This window comes from Curcuma longa, chromosome 5, assembly GCF_044706935.1.
Source record: "Curcuma longa cultivar G26 ecotype Majalengka, Jawa Barat chromosome 5, ITB_CL_G26_1.1, whole genome shotgun sequence".
NCBI lineage: Eukaryota > Viridiplantae > Streptophyta > Magnoliopsida > Zingiberales > Zingiberaceae > Curcuma > Curcuma longa.
In genome coordinates, this window is record NC_133865.1 from 6,320,590 (window position 1) to 6,332,876 (window position 12,287).

The following is a 12,287-nucleotide window of genomic DNA, read 5'->3' on the forward strand; positions in this document are numbered from 1 at the left end:
AACAATCAGACTAATTACTTCATTTAATTTGATCAATGACGAGATAATTCTGATTGAAAAATGGAATGAAAATATAATTTTGATGTTCATGAACGAATTGAATTAAGAAATAAATATATATTGATAGAATATGTAAATAAAATATTATAAATTGATCTTTCTTCTGCATATTAAATAATTTTTTAGGGTAAAAATTAATGTATCTGATTAATGATTAATGTATGTGTTTCTTCAAGGTGAAAAGTTTTTAGAAAGTTGAAAGTCTTGAGGGCTTATTATTAAAATTAAAATTAATAAAGTCTTATTTCTTTAAATAATTTAGCAATGTTATCAATTGAAAAAAATTTATTATTAAAACTTGAATATGAAAATTTAATTAATAATTTTACTTCTAAAAAAGCAAGAAAATTTAATTTTATATAAAAAATTTATTTTTAAAATTAATATTTTAATTTATTTTAAAAATATTTTAAACCCACCATTGTCGATCTCAAATCCGAATAAAAAAGGGTAAGAGAAATTTTTTTATATAATAACAATTATTTTAAAAAAAATTACCTAGGACCCCCTGTAGGCTTGAGCCGCCCCTGGTTGTCGGTCCCAAATCTGAATGAAAAAAGACGAGGTTCTGGGTAAATAGTTATGTATATGATAGATTGATGATGATAAAAAGAAATGAATAATTATGTTTTAAGAATGTTGCTTTAATGGGTTAACGCATAAAGGCTTTATAAAAAGAAAAGAGAAAAAGAAAAAGAAATGAGGAGGTGCCAGGGATTGACCCTTGGACCTCCAATATGTAGCAAGCCAAGTTAACCATATGAGATGGTAATGCATTCTTGTTAAAAGCATGAGGGCAATGCTTGTTAAACCTGAAGGTTTATGAATTTCATTTAAACCAAACGGAGAGGCAGTAGTGGGTCTAGGACGTGGGAGGATGGGTTAAGGTAACCGCCGACCCTTACACCTCTTTATAAACTCTCCTCCTCGCACAAGATGATTTTTCCCTTTCGTTCTCTAGTTTCTTCTTCTCTGGCCGCCGAAGGCGCCGAAGGAGTGAACCTGATTGCAAGAAAGGAAAGCTAAGGAGGTCAAGGAGAAGGCTCGGTTGGTATAATCCTTAGAAACTCCAAGATCACGGTAAGTTCCCTCACCTGCAGTATAATTGTTAAAGTTTAAATGTCCTGCTTTCGAAACTTCGCTTCATGTTGTTCTGTTTAAATGATTATTGCTTTAGAAACTTCGTTCATGTTGCTCTAGTTAAACGATTGAAGTAGGGTTACGAGGCCAGGTTAAGTCAAGGAATTAGAACTGATAAGTTGTGCATGTTGGTAATCGGTTTTAGATTTGATAATCTTATTGTGTTACAGTATCTAAAGATATGTTGTTTCTCAGCTGTTCCGTAACCATGTATCTGTATCTGTTAAACCCTGAAATCAGTAACGATAATATTCCGTTTTGCATGTTTAATGTTTTGTTAAGATTTACAGTAGGTTGTAGTTTAATTAGGTTTGTTTCCGTATGATCATGTGTTAGTTTGTAACATATCGTATGTGGTTATGTTAAAGAAAACCCCAGAATGATATCATGTTAGTTAATAGACTTAGACAGAACTCATCCGAGAACAGAAGGACTGGTAATCGACCTGTTGGTCGATTACCAGAGGGTGTAATCGATCGGTTGATCGATTACACGCTTTAATGAGGAACGAAATTAGCGACTGTTGATCGATCCACCGATCGATTAAGGGTCGGTAATCGATCGGCTGATCGATTACGAGGCTGTAATCGATCGGTTGATCGATTACCGCACGTACTGTGAACACCGTAAGGGGTAATCGATCTTCTGATCGATTAAGCCCCTGTAATCGATCGGTTGATCGATTACAGACGCTACAGTGACGAAAATTTTAACAGAATTGACCATCGGATCGATTTAAAACCCACCAATCGATCTTCTGATCGATTACAAGGTTAGAGGTCCTTTGAAGTGGTCGGGTTGAAGCAAATGAAGCTTAGTGAAGCTAAATTTATGAAGAAAGGGCAACCAAACCTAAGTTAAGGTTTAAATGCTATTAGACATATGATTTTAAAAATCACATTAAAATTAAATAATTATTTAAAATTTTAATTTATTTTAAATTCAATCGACATTATAAAATTTGACTTGTTTGCAACCAAGCAATCTGCCATTGGAGAACAAGTATAGCACGACAGGGTGTATACTTTTCCCACCGTCGGGTCAATTTTTATCGTCTGGATTAGGACGATCGGACGGTCACGATTTGCTGATCGTGAGTGGTAGACTTTGATCCAAACGGTCGGCGCCTATCAATTTAGACGAACAAATTTAATAAGAAACCCAAAAGTAAATCGAACTACTCCAACTTGGAAATTTCAAATCGAACGAAAATAAATCATTTTGATTCGAAACGTCGTGCCAACAAATTGTAGCTACATATTATTGAAGCTTATGGATATCGACTCTGTGCTTGTATTAATACTCATGCTGTTCTAAGTTATTAGTGGTATAATTTCGTATTTTAAATATATTTTTCTATAATTATTGATGAGGGTGATGTTGCTAAGGTTGAAGTTAAGTCAAGTCAAGATGTCAAGGCGAGTTAACTCAAATCTGCCTCCACCAGGTTGGGTTAATTGACCTAGACTTGGGTCATACCAGTAAAGCTGCATGTGCTCAGTCTTGGCCTACCTTATTGAGCCTCCGAGCTCCCATGATCGCTCCAGTCCCATTTCGGATATGCTCAGTCTAGTCTTGGTTAGTCGTCTCGTCTCGGTCAATTGTCCCGTCTCATGCATGCTCAGTCTCGTCTCGGCCAGTCGTCTCATCTCGATCAATCGTCCCATCTCGGACATGCCCAGTCTCGTCTCAGCCAGTCGTCTTGTCTCGGTCAATCGTCCTGTCTCGGACATGCCCAATCTCGTCTCAGTCAATCGTCTCATCTCGACCAATCATCTCGTCTCAGACATGTCCAGTCTCGTCTCGACCAATCCTCCCGTCTCAGACATGCCCAGTCTCGTCTCGGCCAATATTCCCATCTCGAACATGCCGAATCTCATCTCGGCCAATCGTCCCATCTCGGACACGCTGAATCTCGTCTCGACCAATTGTCCCGTCTCAGATATGCTCAATCTCATCTCGGCCAATCGTCCCGTCTTAGATATGTCCAGTCTCATCCTAGTCAATCATCCCATCTCGAATATGACCAATCATCCATTCTCGGACATGTCTAATCTTGTCTTGGCCAATCGTCCCGTCTCGGACATGCCCAGTCTCGTCCCGGTCAATCGTCCCATCTCGGACATGCTCCGTCTCGATTGGGTTGTCTCGGCCACCAATTTGCCTCGTCTCGGTCATCTCATGCATCTATTCTCAACCACACAACTTTGCTTTGCTTCATCCTAAGTGTCTGTTTCAGGCCTTCCACGTGTTGTCACAGTGCAGATTGGGATTTTGAGGGCATCAGGGAGAGGGACAGTGGCAACCGCATCGGTGGCCATATCGCCCTCGAGGGGCTGCACCGTGACGATGGGTCGGGCGGCGGCGGACGCCATGAGGGTAGATGAATGGTGGCGGAGGGGTTAGGGTAATCGAGCTCGACTCGACCTTCGAACGGAAATGGACGAATTTGCGAACGATGACCTGCACACATCGTATAGGGTTTTGATCACAACCGTTGGTTGTACTTTCAACGGTCCAAAATGAAATATTAAATTAATTTATAATCCCATAGAAATAGCCAAGATTAGACCGTCGAGTCAATCTGTGGATTTAGAGGATATTAAATTTGTTAATACACTAAAATATACTTGACAAAGAAAAAGATAAATAATTAAAAATATCATACCGAATATTATTATTATTATGCCATTCAAATAATGTCAAATATAGCTGCCAATAAGAAGATTGAAAGAGTATTAAGTGACATATGGTAGCTGATGGAGACCTTTGAGTGTTCAATTTGATTTGCATGCTAAGTGACGTCTTAATTATTAGTATTATTATCAAATAGTGTATATTAACCTCCTTAATCATCAGGTGGACCTTAAGGACTGTAATTATATCGATCTAAATGAGAGATTGGCCTCGTGCGCGCACCGCCGTCCATCCCAGACATGGAAGCTATACTGGCCGTTGGATATTAGACTTTTTAACGGTTCAAATCTCGACGCCTGCTATTTCTTCCAGGTCCGGCGACGTCTCTGGCTCCGTCTATCCCTCCGAAGGAAACCCGAGGACCAAGACTTGGATTCCTTCTCCCTGCGTCGCTATTTCCGATCTGGCGATCTCCGAGCTGAGCGGGGGAAGCGATGCCTATCTTGTAGCCTGTGGTGGCAAATGCTATCGTAGGCGGCTCCTCGGATCTGGGACAGCGGGGGGATTTGCTCGACCAGTCAGGGATGAGAAGGTAGGAGGTGCAGAAAGATGGGGTCTTGCTTTCGGGTTGTAGCGTTCTGGCTGGTGATCTTTGGCTGGTCTTTGTCATCCGGCACTACTGATGACCCTGTCGATCTCCATCGAACGTAAGTGTGATCTCTTTTGCTGTTTTTTGATGCATTGGGATGGTCGTGTGCATGAGATTGAATTTAAGGGGAATTTTTATTCTGGAAAGATCGGAACTTCTTATTCTGTTCTTTTCGACAGTTGCAGTGGCAACTTCGATTACTTAGGAGATTCGTTATATGACAACGGCAATGTTTGTGTCTAAATACATAATGAAAGGGGCCATGTGGAAGATCTCTCCTTTGGTCGATTATGTAGGCCTCCTTATTCATTTGAATCAGAAATCTCATTCCTTCTCTCGCTAGCAACTCAAACAAAATTAGCAAAGATGACACCCTGCACCTGCGCACTTGTTATTTGCCCATCTGGAATATAGTTCTTGCCACTCCAACATGAGAACGTCCTGCAATTCCATTCCCAGAGGATAATTTGGCCATATACTGTATTATCACTAGAAGTGCGTTATCTCTCTCAAAAATGCTAAATTGTTTTGTCCTCATTCTCCACCCAACTTGGCTGAAGGCTTTCGTTTAGAATACCTGCGTCACCCCACTCCAAAACTTTTGGTCTTCCTCTTGTCTTGCTATACTTGCTAGTATAGTTCAGAGGACTAGAGTTTGATTATTTTCAGCAACTTCCATGCTGTGCGACCCCATTGTGGGTGGGACTTATCTCTATGGCATGTTCCTCAATCTGTGGAATGTCTCGATGGCCTTTCTTCATCATTTGAGTTTTTGTTTGATCCCTAGGCTTAGTCGTCTTGCAATTTCATAGGGCTCATAAATATTCTATAGGACGTCTAAAAGAGATATAATAACAAGCAGCCAGCCCAACTATTTCGGGCACTATTACATTTGTAATAAATGCTGACATACTTGATGATTTTTTTGGAAATATTTTTACAGTTTTATTGTGGTTGATTTAGTCAAAGCTTTTTCTTTGTCTTTGGAGTCATAGCTTTATGTTTATTATGCAGGTTTCCTATTGTGGAACCAGATTCTGAGCATACAAAACTTCGTATCGCAAGAGAGGGCTTGGAGGCAATTAAAAAAATTACAAGTCCTATAGCTTCTGTTGTGGTTAGTTGCAACTTAAATACTAAATGAAAATGAGAATTCATAAAAAGGGAGGTAGAAACTAAGCTTCATATACACTAGGTTAAAAAACTCTTGCATTTATAGTTTTTTTTTTTGTTTTAACTTGTAGTTTGTGATTATTTTACTAATTCTCGGCAGCTCATATCTACCCATTTGAATCATGGATGCAATAACTTCAGTCATTGTTGCTTCAGATTTAATTAATTTTACTATTCATACTTGTCGGGAAACAAATTACATTAAGGATTTGAGTAAGTTCACAATGTAAATGGAAACATATTAATTCCTGAAACATAATGGTGCATATTCACTTATCTTTCCTAAAAGATGGAAGATCATCCATCTGATCGCATATTAATGTGTGATTGCAGTGACTATTTTTTTAAAACAAACTCTATTGTTGTAGAATAGTTGTTCTCTTTTCAATTTGTGTCATTTTCCCAGCTTCTTGGACTGCACCAATCTGGTCTAGCTTGTCTTGTCAATATAATTTCATCTTTTCTAGTTTGTACCCATCGTGTTTTGAGTTTTTTGGACTATATTTCTCACTCAAGAGAATTTTGCTGTATAAGCCTATCATTTTATTTACTCTCCTAGTACGCTCATGCAATCATTTTTACTGTGCTATGGATAATTCACACACTCTAAAATGTGCTGTCATATAACTCATATATGTGTAATGGATATGATCTGAAGAATGTAAATTCTTTCTGTCTCTCTCATTTTCACATTTTTCTAACTAGAACCATCTCAGGTTATTGGTCCATATCGGTCTGGCAAATCCTTTCTTCTCAACCAACTTCTGTCCCTCTCTTGTGATGAAGGTGCATTTTGTATTGTTTCTCATTTGGTACTTTTGTTAATAACTGAAGACTAAGGTTATTTTATTCTGCAACTGTCATGTGCAGGTTTCGGTGTAGGACATATGCGAGACACTAAAACCAAAGGTGCATAAATACTGATGTGTCTTATATTTGTCTCTCTAGTGTTAGCAAGCTACTTTTTGATGTCTTATGATAGTCTCAATCATATAATAATATCCCTCGTTAACTTTTTTTTGTAGGAATATGGGTTTGGGGTACACCAGTTGAAATGGATATTGATGGAAGAAAAATATCTGTCTTATACCTTGATACCGAAGGATTTGAAAGCTTGGGGAAATCAAATGTTTATGATGATAGGTAATTAGCATATTTTTCCATCCGATGCTAGTTATATATTTATATTTGTTTGATTTCTGCAGAATCTTTGCTCTGGCTACAATTATCAGCTCTGTGCTTATTTATAATCTTCCTGAGACGGTTTGTTCTCAATCTATTGGAAATTTCATCAGCCTATAATGGGGACTAATAACTTTGCAATCTGCGCTAGATTCATTTGATTCCTTTTTACATGTAATCCAGTTTCACTCTTTCGCTTTGGTGGCTCCTGTTGTAGATTCGTGAGGCTGATATATCTCGGTTATCATTTGCTGTTGAAATTGCAGAAGAGTTTTACGAAAGGTCTGCTTCTGGATTATGTTAAATAGAAAATATTAAGTTTATTGAAAATTTCTTGGTTTTCCATTCCTGACTGCTGCTTCTTTTTCCAACTGGTTGGTTGTTTGGAGAAAAGGGTAAAGGTACTATATTGTTACTTACTGCATGGTTCTATGCTTTGGAGGAGATATTTCTTGTAGTTATTCACGGTGGTGCCTTATGATACAGGGGCAGGATGTTGCTTTTGAGCCTGCTAAGCTCTTGTGGCTCATCCAACGAGATTTCTTGCGTAAGTTTTTTTTTTTATATATCCTTCCATACTACTAATGATAATCTATTAAGTTGTTCACATAATGTTTGCATAATCATACTTATCCCACTTGCAGCTTTGTGCTAATTATGTTTTTAGAAGAGAGCCAAGTGAGGTGTCCTGCATTAATTGGAAATACAGATATGATGGATAGTTGGTCATAGTTTATGATTTATTTCTTATTTTAGTATTTAATGTGAAGTTAATCATTGACTATTGTATATTGTATATTGTACATTGCACTACCATATATGTCAACTTTGTCATACTTTTTCCCTTTTACATCTGTATTATAATTTTTTCTTACTTTAACTTCCACAGCTGTGGCAATGTCTCTTATATCACTCATTATTTTAGCAAACATGTTTTTATTTCAATCATACAGAAGGAAAGTCAGTACAAGAAATGGTGAATGAAGCCCTCCAGCATGTACCAAATAGCAGTGGTCAGTCAATTCTTACTTGTGACTTCATTGGTGTGTGTTTGATATTCAAATGAAACTACAAGTTATCTTAATAACTTATCTTCAAGTTATTTCTTGATTTTCAGGTAACAGAAATATTGATCAGGTATTGTAATTCAAAGGATGAAGTCAAATTTACATGAACGAGCATGTTTTGTGTCCTTTGCCCTCAGTTTTCCATGTTCCTGGCTTTTCTGTTGGCACTTTCTTTCCCCTAATCAAGTGGTTGATGGACTCATTCATCTTGACCCCCTATTTTCATGTGGTCAATCAGGTAAATCAAATTCGAGAGTCGTTGAAGATAATGGGTGACAATAACACTGCTTTTAGCTTACCACAGGTAATCTATCATTAAGTTTCCATGACCTATCACTGGCACAACTGTTTTTATATAAATGGTTCCATATCCAAGTTTACAGTTTTCTTTGCCGTGTCAACATAGTTCTTCATTTTTACATGAAATAGCATGCACATTGCATTTGATTTTGCTATGGATTAATGTGAAGTTTTATTGCAACCACCTAATTGTTTGACTTGATCTTGTTGTTGTTGACATATTAAACAATAAAAATAACCTCTCTCAGATGTGTTTAAAATCTGTGTTCATCAGAGTGGCCAAGCACATGAGGATTGGCAATACGATTTATTGAAATATCATATTTTTCCAATTTTCCTTTTGTATCTGTGTAAGCGATGAGTTATCTAACTTAGTAGTGTATTGTTGGCCAGAATTTCATGTTTGCAATAAGGTAACTTTGATAAATATGTTTTCTGATTCACATACCTGCTGCTATCAATCTCATTTTCAAAATCCATTTCTATGTTTGCAACTTCTTATTTCTAACAAATAATAGCTTACTAGAAAGACTTGAATTTTTCAACACAAATTAGGTAGTATCTTCTAGCAGAAGGTGTACTTTCTGTTATACCTGATGCATTATGAAGTTTCCATGATCATGTTGTGTTTCCAAAGTAGTTTGGACTTGTGTGGTTATTCGCTGGTTGATTAATTTATTGAGAGCTCAAATGATTTTGTGTTATTTTTATTGCTCATCTCCTAACTATATAATGCTCTCAACACTCGGTTATAAAATTATGTACATCTAAGTCAAATCATGTTATATTTCAATTTCATGGTTATTAAGGTTATGAAATTGTTGGCAGCCTCATCTCCAAAGGACTAAACTTTGCGATTTGAAGGACAATGAACTGGATCAATTGTATGTGAAAAAGAGGGAGCAGTTGAAACAACTTGTTGCATCAATCATTCGCCCAAAGCTTGTCCAGGGAAAATTTTTAAACGGAAATGATTTTGTAGATTTTCTGGAGCAGGTGGTTTTTCAGGAACTTATTATATGTATGATACTGTTTTTATGATTGGATAATTTGTGTTGGCTAAACTGCATCCTTTGAGAAACACAAGCAAAGTTATGCTTGAAAAATGCTAAAACCTTGGTTTCTTGACAGATTCTTGAAGCATTGAATAAGGGAGAAATTCCATCCACAGGTTCTATTGTTGAAGCTTTCAATAAGGTAATTCTAGAACGTTGCTTGAAACTGTACAGTAAGCATATGGACATTTTGCAACTACCGGTAGAAGAAAAAAGACTGCAGGAGGTTCATGAAGAATCAAAGTTTGAAGCAAAAAAGTTGTTTGATCACCAACATTTTGGTCGGAGTCATGCTGAACAATCAATTTTGAAACTCGACGATGAAATAAACAAGGTAAACATATAACAAAATCATGGCAATTCGATGGGCCTACTGATCTAGTTCAATTCAAACAGAGTTGAAAAGAAGTGTCAATTAACAGTCACTAGAAGCCTAGAATCACAAATCTTTTTGCTTGAATTTGCCCTAATTAGTCATTCGATAGGGGTTGATGACATATTTCAGTATAGTTTAAATGTACTATCTAAGGGTCCCTTTTACATGCTTAGCTACACATATGGTTCTATCTATTCATGTAGTAACCTGTTGAATTTATTTTAGTGCAAACATATACATTGGTCTTCTGGACAATCCTTCTGATGGTTGTGTTAGCATGCCAACTAGCCAACTAAAAAAAACTTACAGCATGCTACTAGCGAACTTAGCCAATGGGTAGTTGCCTAGCATGCATTAAGTGTGAAGTAAATTCACTTAATAAGATAGATTATGATACTGCTCTCCATGTTTTTGTTTTCTGATGGTTGATTTTGGTTATGCATAGAAAATTGATTATTGTGAAATGTTTCTCCTACGCATATCTGAACTTTAATCTTGATGTTTCTCATGTTTACTATAATATTTTTTTATGTTCACTTGTATAATGGTCATCATCAGGTTTTGAGGACATTGGTTCTTATAAATGAACATCAGTCATCAAATTTGTGTGAAGCTGGATACACAAAGTGTGAGGATAAAATGGACAGCCTTCAAGTTATGAGACTCCCTTCCATGGCAAAATTTAACAATGGTTTCTTTCGCTGCAATCAAACTTTTGAAAGAGAGTGCATTGGACCTTCGAAAGAAATGTACAAGAAGAAGATGACAAAGGTTAGATTTCAACCCATTAATTTTTATTGAAGTTTACAAAGTTTAGATTTCAACCCATCATTTCTACCTTGTGCGCAAATATTTATTGAAGTTTACAATAAAATTCAAGATGCATTAGCTGCAATTAGTAACTTATTTCATTGCAAAATGTTTTTTAAAAAAAAAAAGACAAATCAGTTGGTATATCATTACTCTTTCTTGGTATTATCAGTGATTCCATTGAATATATTTTTCTCAACTTGTCGGCTTTTCTTCAGATGCTAAGTAAAGCTCGATCCCTCTTCATCAAAGATTACAATCAGAGACTTTGTAACTTGTTGGTGGCTTTCTCACTCATTGTGGCAATAGTGGGTCGGTTCATCGTCAAGTTTATATTGTTCGAGCTTGCCGGTTGGATAATGTTTATTTTCTTAGAAACATACACAAGGTTGTTCTGGTCATCAGAATCACTATACTACAACCCTGCTTGGCACTCCATTGTCTCTACATGGGAGACTATAGTCTATAGCCCTGTTCTTGACTTGGACAGGCAAGTTTCAGGCATTTCTATTCGGTACCGTTTCAACCAACATGAATCATAATCTTGCTGCCTGCTAAATCAAATGCAACATTTTTCGATCGATCATTTTCAGATGGGCAATTCCAATTGGTGTATTGCTACTGGCACTGCTCCTATACTGGCGTTGTTTTGGTAGGATGAAGTATGGCTCTGGTTGGGTGTTGCCATTGTACAATAGCCGCGACGAAAGTGGCTCCAACCGTCGAAGATCAGACTAAATGCACACTCCAAATGGACTCTAGTGTCGAGCTTGCTTAACCCGACCGACGAATCTGGTACATTCATCAGGGAGGGGACATTGTTTCTGGAGATGCAATTTACAGATGAAAGCTTAAAGCTTCGTAGTGTTCTATAGATGTTCCTTTGTGCAAATTGGTTGCCATATGTGTTTGAGTTGTTATTTTATTCCTTAATTGTACCAAATAAACGGGTAGAACATGTTCATCCTAAAAGGATGCTTTGTAACCTTAATTATTCATCTATACCTTTACACTTCAGTATGTGGCTACTGGGATTATCATTTTTTTTGGATCTTTTACAGTACATTACAGTTGAGATTTGAATTTGAGATGTCTAATTATTTGTTGAAGGATCTAACTACTGCACCATAGCTTTAGGGACATTTAGAGATTAATTTTTGAATGTAGGATTTACTTGATAGGTGAACAGTGAAGCTCCATTGGTTGTTATTATGAATATCCAAAATTACTCCAGCTAATAGTTTTGATCAAAATTATCTCAATTTTTTATTTACATTTTATATTCTTTAAAATAATTTAGTCAAATTACAATTTATAATATTTCTATATTACTATACACTTAAATATATTTTTTTAAAACTAATATTATATATTTTTTATAATTTATAATTTATATAATATTTTTTTTATCAAATTACTATATTTATTCCTGGATGTCTTTTTTAAGCACTTTGATGAGCTTAATTTTTCTTAGAGACAGTTAATAAATTGGGAAAAAAAATTAAAAGGTGCTTTTATTTTTAAATCATGGAGGTATTATTTTGTTTTTTTTATAAAAAATATCAACTTTACTGTTTTATGATGTATGCTTATTAAATATTTTTATATATTATTCAATATTATTATACTCCGTTTAAAATTTTCATTTAATTTTTATATTATAACAATATAATTTTATTAGTGTTATAATATAATTCAATTTATTTATTACAATAGTTAAAAAATCATAATTATTATAACTGTCTAATTATCAAATTTATTGTAATATAATTTTATCTAAGATATATATATCATTTTATAAAAAAAAATTAGTGAGGTGGGACATTGTTTAAATAAAA

General features: G+C 35.8%; 1 protein-coding gene across 1 annotated transcript; it reads left to right on the top strand.

Annotated features, from left to right (window-relative positions):
* Nucleotides 1–4,361: 4,361 nt before the first annotated feature.
* LOC141829239 (uncharacterized) lies at nt 4,362–11,458 on the top strand. Its single transcript, XM_074716662.1, has 17 exons — nt 4,362–4,544; nt 5,501–5,603; nt 6,376–6,445; nt 6,530–6,568; nt 6,685–6,802; nt 6,865–6,922; nt 7,059–7,123; nt 7,236–7,242; nt 7,328–7,388; nt 7,795–7,854; nt 7,959–7,978; nt 8,147–8,212; nt 9,037–9,204; nt 9,340–9,597; nt 10,198–10,410; nt 10,668–10,939; nt 11,043–11,458. The coding sequence occupies exons 1-17, from the start codon at nt 4,447–4,449 to the stop codon at nt 11,185–11,187; spliced, it is 1,821 nt and encodes a 606-aa protein (XP_074572763.1). The 5' UTR covers nt 4,362–4,446; the 3' UTR covers nt 11,188–11,458.
* The last annotated feature ends 829 nt before the right edge of the window (nt 11,459–12,287 follow it).